The 19,514-nt window shown below is 40.6% G+C and overlaps 1 protein-coding gene across 1 annotated transcript in view; it reads right to left on the reverse strand.

Moving 5' to 3' along the window:
* The window catches only part of kcnk10a (potassium channel, subfamily K, member 10a), a 103,523-nt gene extending 84,376 nt beyond the window's left edge, over positions 1-19,147 (reverse strand). Inside the window, exons 1-2 of the mRNA XM_031300187.2 lie at positions 18,704-19,147; positions 15,228-15,613 (exon numbers count right to left, since the gene is read on the reverse strand). Of these exons, the coding sequence (XP_031156047.1) occupies positions 15,228-15,613; positions 18,704-18,758 (441 nt within the window). The 5' untranslated portion in view covers positions 18,759-19,147. The remainder of the gene's footprint in view (positions 1-15,227; positions 15,614-18,703) is intronic.
* Between the last annotated feature and the right edge of the window lie 367 nt (positions 19,148-19,514).

The raw sequence follows: 19,514 nt of genomic DNA on the forward strand, positions 1-19,514 counted from the left end.
GCGGAAGGTAAGTATGTGCGAACCAGAGCCGTGACTGCATGGAGTGGTCTGTTACAGTGTGGTGAAGTTTTAAAATCCTGTATTCCTAAAAGGGAGTCTGGCGCGGGGGTTAGCATATAGCTACCACCCCAGTCTGTATTGACGTTTCGCCGTCTGAATGCGTGATGACGTCGTCAACGGGTCCGCAACGGTGTGACGTGTTGGAGTTTATTTAGATACAGGTGTTAAAATGCAGGTGTTAGACCAATGGTTAGGGTTAAAAAGTTATGGGCCCCCTATTACTGTATGACGGTCATAGAGGAGGGGTATGTAGGGGCTATGTCTAGGCATGTCTGGTCACTTTTTTTTACCTACTGTTTTTAGCTAGCTAGCTAGCTTGTCAGTTCGGCTTGCCACCTTCGATCATCTCAAACAGCTCAACGGTGCCTTTTTACTTTCAAATCCTTTGAGGAAAAAGCAAGAGGAAAAAACGTCCTACAGTCATGTCTACAAAAGGTGAGTAATTTAAAAAAAATATATATATATATATTATGTTTAAGCCTATTCTAAGATATTTCATTCACATCATTCATGAATTAAAACGTTTTGTGGAATATATGTTTATCTAGCTAGTTTGCACCACTAGGGCCTTCCCCAAAGATCAGGAGCAAACCTGCTTGGGACGATGACGATGATTTTCAACAAGGTAAAATATATATATATATAGATATAGATATTGACAAGACATTGTTGTATAATGTGATGTTAAGTCAATGCTTGGTCTTTCATGTATTCCTTTTGTTCTGTTTGTATGTAGGGAGACCTGTATTACAGAATATAAGCCATCTCCTAAACAAATCCGGTGGTTAATAAGAAAAAGAAATCGAGCTGAAAACCCCAAGAAAGCTGAAATTGGGTAATTATCTACAAAAAATGTTTATGTGCTTTTTATTATTTATTTTTATGCAGGGGTTTTAGCTAACTAATGTCTATATGTTATCTTTTTGTTTAGGTTGCCTTTACCTCTACAAAAGCGAAGGTGCAGTGAGCTGGTTTCAATAGACCCCAGCATTGAAATCCCAGGGCCCCAACAGACCTGTGAACCACAGCAGCTATTTGAGGACAGTGGCATACCCAAACCAAAGCGGCTTCACCGAATAAGGAAGACCCTTATCGTGGTGAGTTGAAAAAAGAGCAATTAAACTGTGTATGTAATATTTAAAAGATGTTATTTTCTCACAAAGTGTGTGTGTGTGTGTGTGTGTGTGTGTGTGTGTGTGTGTATGTGTCTCAGAAATCTCAGGCAAACCTCCCTCTCAAACCCTCATGTTCGACCGTTGCTTGTGACGAGGTAGCAACCGAGGACCTTAATTATGCTCTAGAGGTACCAAGCTTTGTGTCTATCTGCATATACTATACTAATGAGCTAAACATATCTATCTATATATTAAAACTGTTTCCCTATATGCTTTCAGACACTGAATGCCGTTGCAGAGTTGCAGAGAGTGCATCCAGTGGCGGAGGAGTCATTCACGCAATCACTGGCTGTGTTAGACTTCCCCGAGAGGGCCGGTGATGAGCAGCGACAAGGAGGGGGGGTTTTACAACGTGGAGGCGTGGCAGATTTCCAGGACACGGCTGTGTCAACGGGACCCCCAGTCATAATTGCCCCAATACAAGGCCAATTTCAAAGTGGAGCAGAAGAGGTGAGTACCTGATAGTGTGTTTTATGGGTCTGTAGCATTCTTCACAATAACCCCCCATCAAATGTTTGAAGATGGGGTGTAGCCTTGCATTTATGATAGACTGTATGCAGGGGGCTCAAATGTTTGAAGGTGGGGGTGTAGCCCTGCATTTATGATAGTCTGTATGCAGGGGTGGGCAAATGTTTGAAGGGGTGTGTGTGTGTGTGTGTGTGTGTGTGTGTGTGTGTGTGTGTGTGTGTGTGTGATTATTTAACCAAATGTGTTTTATTATCCCATAGGACACCCTTGAAGGAGAAAGCAAAGAATCATCAGAGACAGACCACACATTGATTTCACCTAATGAGGAGCCCCACCAGTGTCGTGGGAATGAAGGTGAATGTGACTGCATGTGTTTTCTTTCAGACACACCCATCAACCAGAGAACAGGAGTTTCCTATAATCACACCGTGTATGGAGCAGACAAGGTGTGCCCCAGGGCTCATGAAACAGCAAATGTATCTGTAAATACAGACGACATTGATGAAGCATTTGAATGTGGACAAATATTGGATTGTTTTAGTGCTAGCAATAGTTTTGAAACATCTAACTCCATAAACCGGCCTGACGAGATAACATTATTACAAGGGGAGGCACTCTACGAATTCTGTGCCGAAACTATACGTCGACACACTGCGTTAGATGTGCTACACGATCAAGTAGAATCCAAAGTTGATAATTTACAAAAAATAATCAGTAGTCTGGTGAATACAGTGGGAGCCTTGCAGACCACTAATACAAAGTTGTGTGACCTAGTTACCACCTTTGTGTGAAATGCAAAGGTATAACTCTCAATGCACAGAATGCCCAAATTGTCACACACCAGTCATTAATAGGGTTGGTACAATCATTTGTGACCAATCAGTAGGCCACCGCCCATCTGTCCACAACTGCAGACACTATAACACGGGACAAAAAGCAGTTTCATCTCAAAAACGCTACAGTGACCAAAAAGTTACAAGTCGTTTACAGTAAACGACGCGTACTCCGTGACTACACCACCCTGCCTTATGGCTACTAATAATAATAACCAGCTGATTGTAGGATTTGATGGCCGGCTCCAACATCCATTCAGCGCCGTTATTAGTGGACCCTCAAACTGCGGAAAAACATATTTTGTCAAAGATATTATTTAAAATTCATCAACAGTAATATCACACAAGATCGATAACATCGTATACATTTATTCGTGCTGGCAACCCCTGTATGACCAGTTGCTTAAAACAGTGAATATAAATTTTGTGGAAGGTATCCCTGAGTCACTTTGTGATGACACCCTGCTCCCCCCTACTAAGAATAATCTGCTAGTAATTGATAACCTTATGAACCAGGCCAGCGGTAATTTAGAGGTACAGAATGTTTTTACAAAGTATGTTCACCACAGAAACCTTAGCTGTATATAACTGGTGCAGAATCTGTTTATTCAAGGCAAGGCCAGTCGTACAATCAGTTTGAACACAAACTACATGATATTATTTAAAAATCCTCGAGATCGAATTCAGATGAGTTTAATAGGCCGTCAGATGTTCCCAGGAAATAATAAATTTTTTCTAGAAGCGTTTAACGATGCCACAAGTTCGGTTCTATAATCTATCAAGATTATAAATCCAAAACTCCAGATAATTTACGACTCAGAACAGCTGTGATATCGACACAACAGGTTGTATATGTCCCAAGAAAGCAAAGGGTTTAATAATGTCAATCCGTATGCAACGTAATTTCACACTGCTTGACCTTCTTCATAAGGCAGCACCCCAAGCTAGGTGCTAGCTATAGTGAAGAATGCTAGCCCAGATTTTATTAATGCACTTTGCGAAATAGCGCTGAACGTATTAAGAGGCAATATACCACTGTCTACCACTCAGTACAGGTTGCTGAAAAAGAAGAGGAAGGTTATCAGACTAATTGCGGATAAAAAAGTCAAACATTTAAAAAAAAAAAAAAACAATTACTCAAACCGGTGGTTTTCTGTTACCTCTATTGGGGGCTGCAATCCCCTTCATCGCTAGTCTCATCAATAGGAACTAGCATGGAACACACGCAGAAAATGTTTCTGGTGCCACAGCAACAATTAGCAGCATTACAGCAGCATCAATCCTCAGACACACAAAACGCCTCTTTGCGGCAGTCTGTCCAAAATGAGTTGGACCGGGCCATGAGTGTTATATTGAGTCAGCCTGACATTAACGTATATGAAAAAGCCAAAAAATATTCAATCGTTTTGCAAAAGTATCTAACCATGGTAAAACAGGGCGAACGTGAGAAAAATGTAATTACACTATCCCTACCCAGCGATGCATCAAAGGATGAAGCCTCAAATGTTGAGTCACATGACGCTATCGCAGAAGACGATGTGATGAGATCAGAAGTATTGGCTCATATGCCTCCTAGGAATAAACGCAATGCCGAATACATAATCACCTCTCTAGCCCGTAATAATGATAAGATCTCGTGGACAAATAGTGGGGAAATCGTTGTTGAAGATAAGACTGTGACAGGAAGTCATCTGTACGATCTACTGAAAAGCGTAACAACCCACAATAATGTTTCAGACCGTTTGAGGCCTAATGGGTGGACTGTTTTTTTAAAGACATTAGCACACTTAAACATACCTCTATCTGTAATTCCAAACACCGCTGTGCGTCGTGCTATTGCTGGATTTAAAGCAGGGGCCACTGTGACTCCTAATAGACCTCACACAGTGACTGATACACGCTCACCACTCATGTTCACACCTAGGTCTGTACGTACTGTCACACCCCTTAGACATCCTTCATTGACAGGCACAAGCTCACCGCTCACCCCTAGATCAGGGCGTATAGCTTCACCCATGGTCAGTACACGGTGGGCTAGTTTTTGATTTTTATCGGCAAAGTTGCCCAAAGACCTTTTAATGATTGTATTTTCTATTTTTCTATTTTACATATCGGTTGTTTTTTATTTTAATGCTAAATTATACAATATTTTCCTATTGATTGTGGCTGTAACACAGGAGAATGTTTCTACTTACTGTGTACACCTAAAATGCAGGCTAGTTTTTTATCATCAAAAAGTTGCCCTAGGCATTTAATGATTGTATTTTCTATTTTCTATTTTTACATATTGATTGTTTTTATTTGTTAATGCTAAGTTTTGCATTATTTTCCTATTGACTGTGGTTGTGACACACTCAATGTTTTACTGTGAAAAGCCTAAAAAAGACATTATTGAATGTGTAACTGTGACAATATTACAATGACAATTATACGGGCTGCGAAACCCCCTCTATTGCAGATAGAGTTTTGGCTAAAATGGATACATCCGTTTTACTGATTATGAATACATGTAGTTTTTGCAAATCATGTAAGACCTCGTTACATTGCTTTTCTTTGACATACAGACTCACCACATCTATAAGCATAGTGTACATAACCAGTATATGATATACTTTCAGCATCTTGAAATTGTGTGTGATGTTAGTTATGACTGTACAAAAGGTGTCTGCAACACTCTAACGAGTTATTAGTATTGATAACAACATTTGTATCAACTCATCCCAAGGAGGTCTGCTATACTGTCTTCTAACAAGATCCATCACTTTCTCCAGCCTACACACCTCGAGGCTATTGGCCCTACATATACTCTGGTACTTTTTAACATCATTCACATTGTTGGCTATGGCTTGATTTACAATACAGGATAAACAAACTATCATATATCGCTCGCTGCTATGGTTATACATTACACGTAAACAATTCCCCATATCTACACTACGTTACTTTTTTCTCTCATATAAATCTCTCCAGTAGTCTCCAATCTCGCGAATTTCAGCAACTTTGACGACGTCCTCGCCAATCATAGTATCATACATTTCTCGTATTCTGACTGTGACATCTTCCACAGATTTCAACTCATACAAGACAGTTTCTGCTACACCACGGATTCTTGCACCATCAGCCCAGAGCTGTTTCATAGCCAGAAAGCTCTGTACGACAGGGATAAATTTATCCGTTAACAGTCTTTTCATAATTTGTTGAAAATGTCTTACGTAGAAGCCCTCGGGTATACTACCCAAACACTCGTGTTGTTTCTGACTAGGATGGTTGATCTGACAACCTGGACACACCTCCTCCCAATATTTGTAAAGTACTACATTGAGCAGATGTAGAGACACTGTTTTAACACTGTCTATAAACAATGTTGACACCATTCCATCCGATTGATCATCCCCCACAATGTCTGTGCAAACATGTCCATCTGGCAGTTGTAAGCCATCAGACGATTTGGGGAAAAACACCTGTCCAAAGGGGTGTGGGGGAAGTGGCGGTGAGCAGATCAATAGAGCAGGGGGCAAAGGGGGGGACATCTGTGGTGGTGCCAGGAAGCGCTCAGGGGTTATATATGATGATGATGATGAGGATGACAAGAGTGATTGCGGAGATCCGGTGACAGTCAGCGGTGCAAATATGCTGTGTTGGCTCGGAGGCGTCCCTGGTGATACACAGCTCCACTCCATACATTCTAGAGAAGGAAAAAAAAATCCACACATTACAGTCCCAGTAAAAACACACTAACAAAATAAAAAGCTTTTTTAACTATTTTGAAATTAAATAGCACATATAAATAGACCCACCGTTTTACTAGTCTTTGTGTCTGACGATTTTAGGTCTATAAAGTGGTCGTGGGAGGGGCAGAGAGGGTTGTCCGCCGTCATCAAAGATCAACTTTTTTCTTATGGTCTCATGAGACCTCCTTATTTGGGCTCTTCTGATGATATAATCAACCGTATCAAACTGCTTCTTCAGAATCTCCCAGTCACACCATTGTATAAAGAAGCCGTTTTTAAACCACTTGTTGCATTCAGCATTAGAAACAGGATATGGCTTTAACAACCATTCTTCACGACCTCTGGCTGCAACAACTTTCTCTTTTTCCTCGCATACACTTAGGAAGATAAAATCCTCAGCAGATCTTGTGAAACGGTCTGCTTCCACATGGTAGATTTTGCTTGCTCTGCTGCTATCCCACTGGGACACATACACCATCTCAGGAAATCCAGGGTTGTCCAGATCCTTACAGACAACATCCCTAAAAAGCTTCCAGTCTTTCACCGAGATTGTACACTCTGTTTTAGCGTTGCTAGGTAACTCCGCAACAACACTAGTGTACACAGCTAATGTCACATAGCCCTCACTGTATCGAATGGAGTAGAAATATCCATTGACACCATCACATTCCATATCAGCTGTACACGACTCTATCATGCTGGGTGTAAAGATCTCTGGCTGGGCTCTCTTTTTCTGAGGTGCCCTACTCAAAGCAAAAGGGGTATCTATAATATCAACACCTTCTCCCGTATTAGATGATCCCTTTCGGGATGCACGATTCAGTTCAAATGTACTGGGTCTCAGTTCAAATGTACTGGGTCTCAATTCAAATGTACTGGTAGAGCGTGTATCAAGCGTACCTTCTTCACCAGATGATCCAGTTTGGTGTCCAAATAGGCGTGTAGACATGGCTGTAAGACGTTTTTTCCTCTTGCTTTTTCCTCAAAGGATTTGAAAGTAAAAAGGCACCGTTGAGCTGTTTGAGATGATCGAAGGTGGCAAGCCGAACTGACAAGCTAGCTAGCTCGCTGAAAACAGTAGGTAAAAAAAGTGACCAGACATGCCTAGACATAGCCCCTACATACCCCTCCTCTATGACCGTCATACAGTAATAGGGGGCCCATAACTTTTTAACCCTAACCCAACACCTGCATTTTAACACCTGTATCTAAATAAACTCCAAGACATCACACCGTTGCAGACCCGTTGACGATGTCATCACGCATTCAGACGGCGAAACGTCAATACAAACTGGGGTGGTAGCTATATGCTAACCCCCGCGCCAGACTCCCTTTTAGGAATACAGGATTTTAAAACTTCACCACACTGTAACAGACCACTCCATGCAGTCACGGCTCTGGTTCGCACATACTTACCTTCCGCTCAGGGGGGACAACAAACCGGGGTATATCGATTTCATTTATTTCAACTTTTTTTTTATTTTTTTTTTTTTTTATTTATTTATTTATTTATTTTTTTTCGGCCAATCAGAACGCTAGAAAAAGCTGCGCGCGCACCCCCTACCCCCCTGCCCCCCAAAGCTGCATGTATATTACTACTCCCGTAGAATTGACAAACAAATGCCTTTTTGATTCACAGATAAAAACTGGATTCACAAATGTCCATTTAAAAGTTGCAAATGTTAGGAAGATGTTCACAAATGCTTTATTTGTAAATTAGTGTAAGATTACACACTTACAGACAAATTGTTCACACAAACTTAATGAGACAAATGAGAAAAATCACAGTAACTCATAATGTCCTGTAGAAAGTCAGTGTTGGGGACCTCACCACATCGGTGAACAAAGGACAGGACTGAATGTAGACCAAAAGGTTTAACATTAGCAGCCTTTGTAAATTAAAAACGCTTAATTAAAGAACAGCGCCAAAACCACATCAGGCCTTGCAAATCTCACCAGTGCAAGATTTGGTTTGAATTCATATCTTGATTTCCCATTGGACGAGACCGCAGATTTTTATAAGAACTGGGTAGGGAGCTGCTGATCAACCTTGCAGATTTTCTTTTTTTTTTCTTTTTTCAGTGGCCACTATTTTGTATATTGCAATAAAAGTCCCCAGTGGCCCAAAAAGCATTTCCCCCATTCCCACCATTATAAAAGGGATGACTGTAAAACTGTTGCAAACAAGGTCGATTAACACTCCTTCTATTATGAATTTTTAATCCATGAAGTTTTTATATTTGTAAAACTGTTCTCGAGCAGTTACAGGGTTTCTGCAGGTTTTACCAAGTCACGTTTAAGACTTTTTAAGACCATTATGAATTAAATTTAAGACCTGTATCACGACATTAAAAACAAAACAAAAAAACGGCAGATGTCAGAGTTGGGAAACATCTGAAACAATTCTCTGATTTCCTCATTCGCATCATAGGACTGGTGTCTAGTCACCCTGTGGAGGACTCAGAGTAGGGTTGGACATCGTTTGGGTTTTTTTCTGATACCGGTCCTAAAACAATTAAACTTATAAAATGGTGTTGGTGCCTTAACGGTGTCTGAATCGATACTTTAAAATAAAGAAGAGCACGGCTTGTGTATTGCTAAGGCCATATGGTCAAAAAAAAATTATTAAGAATGTAATAACAATGACTTATAACAAAACTTAGTTTACTAGTCAATTGCAGTTATACGACAAAAAGAAGCACCAGTAAATGACAAAAGGGAATTTTACATTGAACATTGAATGCACCACTAACTTACCAACTTGAACATACCATTAAGGTAAGTTAAGTGTTGTTTCTCCGATAACTCTGAGTCTTTAACTGCAGGCTGTTGGATGTTCCAGTGTTGGAATCATTTCCAGTGAAAAACTCCCACACTTTAACGTTACACTGTTTAGCTTTCAGTATTTAACCATATTTAAGCAGCTAGTAGCTAACGTCAGGCTAACGTTACCTGCTGCAAAGTGAAATAATAACTAGCTTCACATGCAGCGATGCTTCTGTTGTCTCTGATGTCTGTTTTAGAGCACCAGAGAGCAGCGAAGGTACAGTTGTGTTCAAAATAATAACAGTCCAACATCACTAACATCATAACTCAAATTTTGTGGTAGAAGTGATATTTCTACATGGCAAATAATTTACTAGTAAGTGTTGTAGAGTCATAGAAAACCAACAGACCCAACAGTCATGACATGCATGCTGCTCATTCTGTGTAATTGAATCTGTAATTGAAAGGGGCATGTTCAAAATAATAGCAGTGTTGTGTTCAATCAGTGAGGTGATTGATTCTGTGAAGAAACAGGTGTCAATTATGGCCCATATTTAAGGCAGGAAGGAAGCAAATGTTGTGCATGCTGGTTATAGTGCATTTCACACTGAAATACTCAGCAAAATGGGTCGTTCCAGACATTGCTCTGAGGAACAGCGGACTTTGATTAAAAAGTTGATTGGAGAGGGGAAAACATAAAAAAGTGCATAAAATTATAGGCTGCTCAGCCAAAATGATTTCAAACGCCTTGAAATGGCATCCAAAGCATCAACGACGTGAGGAAAAAACGGTCAACTACCATTTGAATGGATCGAAGAATAGCCAAAATGGCAAAGGCTCAACCAATGATCAGCTCCAGGAAAATCAAAGACGACTTAAAGTTACCTGTGAGTACTGTTACGGACTGTGAGTACTGTTATCAGAAGAAGGCTATGTGAAACAAAGCTATCAGTTAGAAGCCCCCGCAAAGTCCCATTGCTGAAAAAAAGACATGTACTGAATAGGTTGAAATTTGCCAAAGGACACATTGACTGGCTAAAGGAGAAATGGCGCAACATTCTGTGGACTGATGAGAGCAAAATTGTTCTTTTTGGGTCTAGGGGCCGCAAACAGTTTGTCCGACGACCTCCATGCACTGAATTCAAGCCACAGTATACTGTGAAGACAGTAAAGCATGGTGGTGCAAAAATCATGTTATGGAGATGTTTCTCATACTGTGGTGTTGGGCCTATTTATCGCATACCAGGGATCTGGATCAGTTTCAATACATCAAAATACTTGAAGAGGTCATGTTGCCTTATGCTGAAGACGAAATGCCTTTGAAATGGGTCTTTCAACAAGACAATGACCCAAAACACACCAGTAAGCGAGCAAAGTCTTGGTTCCAGATGAACAAGATTGATGTTATGGAGTGGCCAGCCCAATCCCCAGACCTCAATCCCATAGAAAACTTGTGGGGTGACATCAAAAATGCTGTTTCTGAGGTAAAACCCAGTAATGCAGAGGAATTGTGCAACACAGATGTGAAGCAGTTCTCAGAAATAATGGTTATGCAACTAAATATTAGTGCAGTGATTCAAAGTAAAGCAAACCCTTGAGACATTTTTCACTTCATACAGTAAATGTTTGAGTTTGTTAAGAAAAATTTTTTTTTGAACAGCCTAACATTACTTTTTCTTCACTTTCTGTAAAGGTATAACACAAACTTGATCGATTTTGGTCATGTTTTGATTTGGAATTGAATATGCAGTGTTCCCAATGCAATGCTATTATGGAATTAAAAGCTATTATAAGGATTTTGAGCATTATTCACTTTTTTAAATCACACTGCTATTATTTTGAACACAACTGTATTTCAGTGGCAACGAAATCTGTGTTGCTATTCGGCCCGGTAGATACATATCGGTGGCACCGGGTTTCGGTACCCAACCCAGAGCGCCTCCGTTCTGTTGGCTCTGATCCAAAAGCAACATGGAGGTCACTTACGGGAGTTGCAAAGCTGCTCTGTGGGTCTCGCATAGGCAGTGTGGAGGTACTGCTGGGACTGGAGCCGCCAGATACTCAGCAGAACTGGCTGATAGCTGTTGATTGGCTTATGCCTATACCGCCAGTATAGACTGTATAATTATACATGTATTTGTATCTCTATGCTCACCTTTGGTATGTTAAATAGTAGAATGTGATCACACATTCCATCATACAAAACTCCACATTGCGGAACATTAACCATGCATACATATGGCATAATGTTATTTATGATTCACCATATGGCCACTTTTAATGAGTAACGTAAACGGTTTGTGGCATAAGCACTGTCTGTGGGAATAAGCCACGACGGTAGCGAGGCTAACAATAGCCATGTTCGCTCATGTTAGCTTTAATACTTTGGAAACATCTGCAAGGATAAACTTACTTAACAGTTTGTCACTGACCGTTGCCTAACGTTACCACGTTCACAAGCACGGTGTGCCGGTGGAACACAACTGGCACCGCCAGTGGATCGGTTTATCCCTCTGTCACAGTGGCATATGCCATCAGCCACCGGCACATGCTGCTGTAATGAGCGGCATGTGCCACCAGGGGATCATTATGTACCACAGTAGCTATGTTTCCATCCACACGTTTTTATCCGAATTAAGTGATATCGAATGAAAAATGCCTTATGGAAACAGTAACATTCCATTGAATTTCATGAATATCGACTCAAATGAAATACGTTCGGTCTCATCGGATTTTATCTTGATCAATATACGGTTTATGCGATAAACGCTGATGGTTTCCATCCATCGTTATTTGCTGAATAAATAATGAATTGCGATTAAGTTTTAGGTCATTTTATGGTTGCAACCCGCCACAAAACAAAGAAGAAGAAGTTTTAGTTAATTTTCGCCCAGTATTTCCGCTCTGTTTGCATACATGGCGGGTGTCAACAAAGACAGATGGAAGTGGACGAACAAGGAGACGCACTACCGGGAGTGCCGACACAAATGTCCCTTATGATGCAACGATCGTCTACCACAGCCTGTAGTACGATTGATGGCCAGCCCTTTCTATTGACTAAATCCCTGTAGCTTTGCACTATTACAACTTGTGCAATATTGATCATTTGTTGGTAGATGGCATGATCCATTTTGTCTAGCAAAACTTTGTTCGCAAAAGTTAGCTTGAATGTTGTGCGATTCAGTGCGAAAATGAATGAAAACACCTTAAGATGTCTAAAATCAATTCGATATACCAATTTAGGCCGTGACGTCATTACGCACAGGTTTTTATTCGCTTTAAAGCCGTTGGATGGAAACACACTTTCACCAGCTTTATTCGCATGAGTTTTTTTACCGAACTTCAGATAATTCGATTGACAAGTGGATGGAAACTTAGCTAGTGGCTGACCAGATCAGCCACTTTTCGATCTCTGCACTACTGCGGAAAAAAACACCACGGAATAAAAAAACAGTATTAAGCGCTGCAAGAGCATTTCAATGAGCATTAAAGGTATGGTTACATGGACGTAGGGAAATTAAGGGCTGTTTAAAATTAATTTAAGACCTAAACACAATATTTCAGCAAATTAAAACCTTTTTAAGGCCTTAAATTGATTTTGAAATTTAAGACTTTTTAAGCTCCCGCAGAAACCCTGCGTCTCAATGTCATCTCAATGTTTTATTAATTTATTGAACAAAATAAGGCACATGGTAGGTCATGGTCTGAGCAGACCAAGATTTCATTTCTGTTCTTGTACACGACTTTCACTTATCATTTGTTATGTTAGAGCGCCATCTACTGGCTATAACGAGTATTGAAATGTACTTTTGGGTGCATACTTCCTGTTTATTGTTCAGACACATGAGAGAAGTCAACGTGAAAGGTTGTTCGTTTTGCTGTCTCTGGACAAGTTGTCTTTTTCACTTGCTTAATAATTATTTCTTACCCACATGAAGGCAATGCCCATAAAGTATAAATTGTTCTAGCCTACTTAAATATGTGTTTGAACAGAAGTATGGGAAATGTATAAGCTATGTTTAAGCTAAGGAATCCTTTTGTTCTTTGTAATGGCGATAATTGCTACATGTGTGTGGCTAGCAAATGTGTTTTATAGCTTATAAGATGAGACAAATGGACTGAAAATAGTTTTATTTGTAGTCACAGTTTTACAGCATAAATAAGGAAAGGAGAAAAGGAATGAAGATTTCTTGCATCAACGTTCTTTGCTCGTCCTAGCCTGGTGGTTGTAAACTTGCTGGATAGCTGAGTAGCTCTACACTCAGTGAGGCCAGTATATGGTATATCCAAGAGAATACTGATTACAACAGAAAAAAAAAACGTGCGAGCAATATCAATAACAAACTAGACCTGCACACAGGTATGAATGGGGTCCAAGTCCCCCTGGAGCAAAGTTGCACCCAGTGACCCTTGGAGGCCATGTAAGTAAGACCTGCACAAACATTTGGTTAAAATTGAGCCTGCAGTGCATCAAAATGCTTTATGTAAATAGTATTGTAACCAACTACTGCAAATTCTCGCTTAATAAATCTCCAATGTTCATGGAAATAAATGAATTTTGTTTTCATGGTAGTGAGGTAAATTTCAGATTGTTATGTAAGCTATTGCAGTCAATGGGAATAGAGCATCTTTAAACATCAGTGTTGTCAATTATTGAGCAATCAATCTTTGTAAAAAAATAAATTGCTGGGGATCTCTATGTTATCTTGATGAAGTAAAAAAAATGTAAGAATTTTGCCTGGATAACTGAATATTTGACACTAGTTTTAAATCTTTCTTCTCAAGCAACCCTGGTGATTGTCATAGTATTCTAATTCATAGTTTCTCACTTGTCAGTTAGCTCACCGAGATCATGACTTGCCCTTGATGTCTGAGGATGTGAGTTTGAGACCCAGTCAAATATATATATATATATATATATATATATATATAGTTTTAGTGTTTAGTTAGCTAACGCTAGATTGCTATTCCACCAAGCTTCCATGCTACATACTAAGTTGGACAGAGTTGTCCCTCATCTGGCGATAGCAACCCTGCTTTCCCCGTTCTGTTGGCTCAGAGTTCCACAGCCGAAGTCCACAGGTACAAATTAGTTTTGCACCAAATGTATCGCCAAAAATGTTGCAAAAGTCGAGGCACGCAGTTTCGCCACTTCGTGATGCGAGAGAGCACATATTTGAAGTTGCAGTGACAGATTTGAGAGAATGTAATCACTTTTTGGTTTTGGTTGTGATGGAAAATAAAAAAAAGTATACGAGTAAATGTTAGTGCATTACAAGTTTGCAGCTGTCATTGTGTTCATGTAAATATCAATCTACACATTTTTTAATATTTTTTTTGTGACTTCACATTCAGAATACAGGTGTGTGAACATTTTCTACGAGTACAAATTTCAATTTACTTAATTTTCAATTTAAGTTCAGATTTTTTTTTACAAGCTCTCATGTGTTTTTTTTCTTTGTGTGACTTCAAATTCAGATCACATGTGTGCAAATTTTAACATACAAGTTCAGATTTTTTTTTCTGCAAGTTCTCACATCGTATTCTACAAGCTCTCACATTTTGCACCATATTTACCTTCATAGCCTGGCCCCTTCCCCACTTTCTACCCCTCTAGTTTGCAGCACCCTTGCTTGGACCAATCCCATCTTTGAATTCTGCCTTCATTTTGATCTCAACTACACACCTGTACAGTTTTGTGACTACCTTTAGCATGGTTAACCTAGCCTTGTGAAAATCTGTCTGCAGACTGACCAACAGAAACATATAACACATGGCATAGTATTCTAATTAGATTCTGTGGAAATTTTCCGCTACAGTATGTGTCTTCAGGACCACAATATGCCATGATGACATGCATGCACGCATGCACGCATGCACGCACGCACGCACGCACGCACGCACGCACACACACACACACACACACACACACACACACACACACACACAGACTTATGCAACATCAACGAGTTTTAAGGATGTAAGGGAGTCATAGAGAGACTACACTTCTGTTTATGTACAGCTCAGTGTGGTTTGTATCCAATTCCAGGGTAGCTGCCAGAGTGTGGAGTGTGTTCGGAGCTTGAATGGAGTCAGACCGATATAGGCTCAGGTTTCAGTAGACATGAGCCCCCACTGGGGACCACATCCAGGGCTGAGGAAAGGCTGCGGTATCAACCAACTGCTCCTCTTACCTTGATGAGAGCCTCCAGCTCATCTGGGGACACACATGGGTGTTTCTGCAGGAAGGCTGCCTTCTCTGCTGTGATGGTGATCTTCTGGTTATTTTCAAAGGGCTGCTCCAGCGCCTGGAACAGTAAGCCCCCTGCTACCAGGTAGGCTACCACCACCACAAACACTGCCAGCACTGTCTTCAGCTTCATCATGGTGAAGGTGGCTGAGCCATCAGCCACCGCCTCCATGCTGGCCACCATGCTAGGGGGGCGGGAGGAGACAGAGAGCCGCTGCAGAGAGCAGCCCATCGGGTTCTGCATGGTGGCCACGCTGGCATGCACAAGGCTGGACTGAAGCATGCCTGGCTGCACCTTCTTGGGGGGGACCAGGTTGGTCTGGACTTCCACTGAAACAAAGAAAAAATTAACTGTGTGACATGTGCTACAACATCTTAAGTGTTTCACTGTACAATACAGGGTTGCACATGGAAAAATAAATGTCTTCCTAAATTCCTTTTAAGCTACACAACAAAAAAACAACACCAGTAGTTTGTCAGCTTAACCACAATCCTGAGAAACTTGATGTTATCATTTGTTGTGGGTGGCTTGTGGCTCGGAGGTAGAGTGGTCAACCCTTAAGCACAAGGTTGGGATAAATGCAGGAATTCAATTTCACTACATTGTACTGTGTATCTGACGAATTAAGAATACCTTTTCCTTTAACACTCGAGTCTAGGGATTCCAGAGATGATTTTTTCACGAGTCCGGATGTATGTGCACATTTTGGTGAGTTTTGAGCATCTTAAGCCCCTCAAAAATGTGATTCATTTGACAGAATAATAATAGTATCCTACTCAGGTCAGGGTCAATGACTGTTTATTGCCTGACCATAAAGAGATTAGTTTAGCGTTTAATAATTATTGTGTCGCAGCTGGTCACCTTTTTGAGAATGGGGGATTAGATTAAATTAAATTCAATTCAATTTTATTTATAGTATCAAATCATAACAGGAGTTATCTCGAGACACTTTACAGATAGAGTAGGTCTAGACCACACTCTATAGTTTACAAAGCCCCAACAATTCTAGTAATTCCCCCAAGAGCAAGATCCCTTTCCAATTGATGACAATGTATTCTCTGTTTCTTGCAGCCCTGCATTTACCCTAGAGCCTGTCTCCTCAAGTGTAGTTAAAGATGCTCTACTTACCATCAATCCCAGGAAGTGTACTGGAGAGGGCAATTTGGATCCCTATTTCTTACCCTCTCAGTCCATATTATCTCAGAGCAAATATATTATATATTATTTACATTTTTCAATTTCCTCTGGTGTAGTTCCCAGAATTTGGAAATTCCCTACATAAGGGAGGGGACACAAACAATCTTAACAACTGTAGACCAATATCGAAACTGTGTTGCTTGGTCCTGGAATCTCTGATAAATTCAGTCAGGTTTTAGAGTCGGGCACAGTACTGCAACTGCTGTTACTCTGGTCATAAATGACATTGTATCAGCTGGTGCCCGTTTCAATTATTATTAGGGTGAGGCTATTTGCACCCCTGGTACAATTAGCAGTGTATGCTATTCGTACCCTGGTGCAATTAGAAGTGCTATTCATACCCTGGTGCAATTAGAAATGAATACTATTCGTACCCCGCCGGTGCACACAGCAATGTGTTCTATTAAAACCCCATCTGGTACAAATATCAATGTATGCTATTTGCACCCCTGTGCATTTACAGTACCTTGGCATATATTTACACACAGTTATCCATACTACTCATGTATTACACCTTTTTGGAATATTATCGCCCTGACATTCTTACCCTAACCATAACCAATCCCACTCCTCTTACCTAAACCTAACCAACCCAAACCAGAGCAGGCATATTCATGAGTCTTCCCTACCACCCTGCAAAAAAAATTTCGCGTTCGCGGGCCCTAACTTGCGCAATTGCATGCAAATGATCCAATCCAAAATGAAAAAAATAAGATCGCCTCACGGGGAAATCAAACTCCGGACCCCAAGACCAAAGGTCAGTGTTCTAACCACTTACCTAGCAGTTCTTACAGGCAGTTGTACAACTGTTTACCACTTGGTGTCTTCAAGCCTCGGTTGCTAGGTAACCATACTGTATACAAAAAATAGGTACTAACTAACAAACTGACGGTTGTATGCTGAAGACAGAAAGCGCAACTGTAGTATGCATTTTCCGCTAGAAATTCAATTGTTATAAACTTTGGAGACAAAACTTTCCTAATATGCCAGTTTCTGCAGTCATGGAAGATGAACGTCCGCCATGATTTCGGTGCACGCAAGCAACGTGTTTTTGTTGTTACGTCACAGGGTGTGAATAGCTCAGCAAATAGACACTCCATTATCATTATTGTGCCCTACCCACATAAAACAAATATAAATATAAAACAGCAGAAAAAACAAGGGTTCCTGTTGGCTTGCATCAATGGTATATTTTCATTATTATGTGCACTTTCAGCTTCATAAAAAGGCAGCTCAACATAGAAATAATCCAACCTAGGCCTACTCCTTGATTAAAACTGATACAATTATACAGTATTTTGCTTTGGAATGAGCGTCCCCCTTCTTAGACGGCAACTACTCTGCTTAATTGAATAGCACAGTATGTATCTATCAGTTGTCTGAGCTAACCATTGACAGTCTATGGAGCTGACAACAGCTCAAACATTCCACTCAAATTAACAAACAAAGCAATGAAAGTAAGGTGTCTGACTAAAACTAAAATTTTGGGATCCTTGCTATTTCAGCACCGTGATATCTTTCATTCAGCACAACTGGGGGATCAATATAACCTAAATGTAGTATAGTATAGCTGACAGTGGTAGTAGCCTTTGAGCAGCACAGTGAATTCATATTTTTCTCAGTCTATATTAACTAGTAAATTATTTTTGCCTGAATGCGTGCACACTTGGTCCATTTTCCTAACATCTAAATCACCTGTATGGACTGGGTAAACATGTGCTGAAGTGACACATGCAGGATTTGGAGGTAATGTTTTAACCAGACCCTATGGACATCTCTCCACTGCATTGTAATATTGCGTTGAAGTTTTTGTTAAATGACAGTGCCTGTTAACATTTTCCTGCAACCCCCTCCTGTGTTTTGAGCACACAATCAATACGTGGCTGCAGTAGCCTATTCTCCCATAGTAACGTTCAGCATGCAGCATCATGCCATATTTCCATATTTCTCTGGAAAGACAATTTGTGGTGAGCATTAATCTTTCATTGGCAAACCTAATGGAGCTGCCAGGTAGAAACAATCACATTGGAGGCAGACCAGGTTAAGGTTATAACACTGTATAAATAAACAGTTTCACAGACTGCAGCATTTCTAGATGATTATGAATTCTTACCAAATTCAGATAATATAATCGCGAAATGCAGATTGGATAGTAATATATTGCCTAAAGACTCGCTGCAATCTTTACAAAAATAATATCATAGATTAATTAACAGTCTAACCTGGTGGAGGGGTCATGTTCCCTGGCTTTCTTGGATTCTCAGTCGGAAATTTCATCTTGATTCTCCTAGCTCTTGGTACTGCTTTAGGGGAATTTAAATGGCATTAATCTTTCAGAGTCCTTTCGGTAGATTCCGTCGACATCATACGAGGGAGGACAGAGAAAGGCAAAGAGTGAAAACACATTATCCGTAGCGTGTGCTACTGCTGTAGTGGCAGAGAGACTGGCTGGATGCAGAGGCGCACACCCACTGCTCGCCGCATCACCGTCCGCATTGTGTAGTAGCCTAGTTAACACCGTGGGCGCCCGCAGCAGGAGACGATGCATTGAATAATCTAACGTTCACATTGTGCGAGATTTTCTTATATTAGGCCTATGTTTTTACGTCATGATGCAAAGGAACAGCGACTCTGCACTGCACGTTGTCGGTATCCACCTTTTGTCTGACGCAAAACTGCTTCTGATGCCCTTTGGTTATGTCTCCACGCCGCGGCGCATCGGCGTGCCTGGCGGCTGCGTAGCCTACTACACGATACGACGTTTACAGAAAGATAACAGTTGGCCTTAAGGAGAAGAGGGAGCAAAGGATGGAGTGTGGAAACTAAATTGAATACTAATAGCAAGAAAAGCTGGTTTTAATGTTCATATGGGCACCTGACTATTGTTTTAGGACAAACTTCAACGAATGTAGGCTATATATTTATTATTCCTCAAAGTTGTCACTGAAGTCAAATTAGACCGTTGTTTCTCTGCCTGAGGGTTGTAACAGACACTTAATGCACTTGTTTCAGCCCCCCACCCCCCAAGTTAAA

The sequence above is a fragment of the Sander lucioperca genome, chromosome 19 (assembly GCF_008315115.2).
Source record: "Sander lucioperca isolate FBNREF2018 chromosome 19, SLUC_FBN_1.2, whole genome shotgun sequence".
Lineage (NCBI taxonomy): Eukaryota > Metazoa > Chordata > Actinopteri > Perciformes > Percidae > Sander > Sander lucioperca.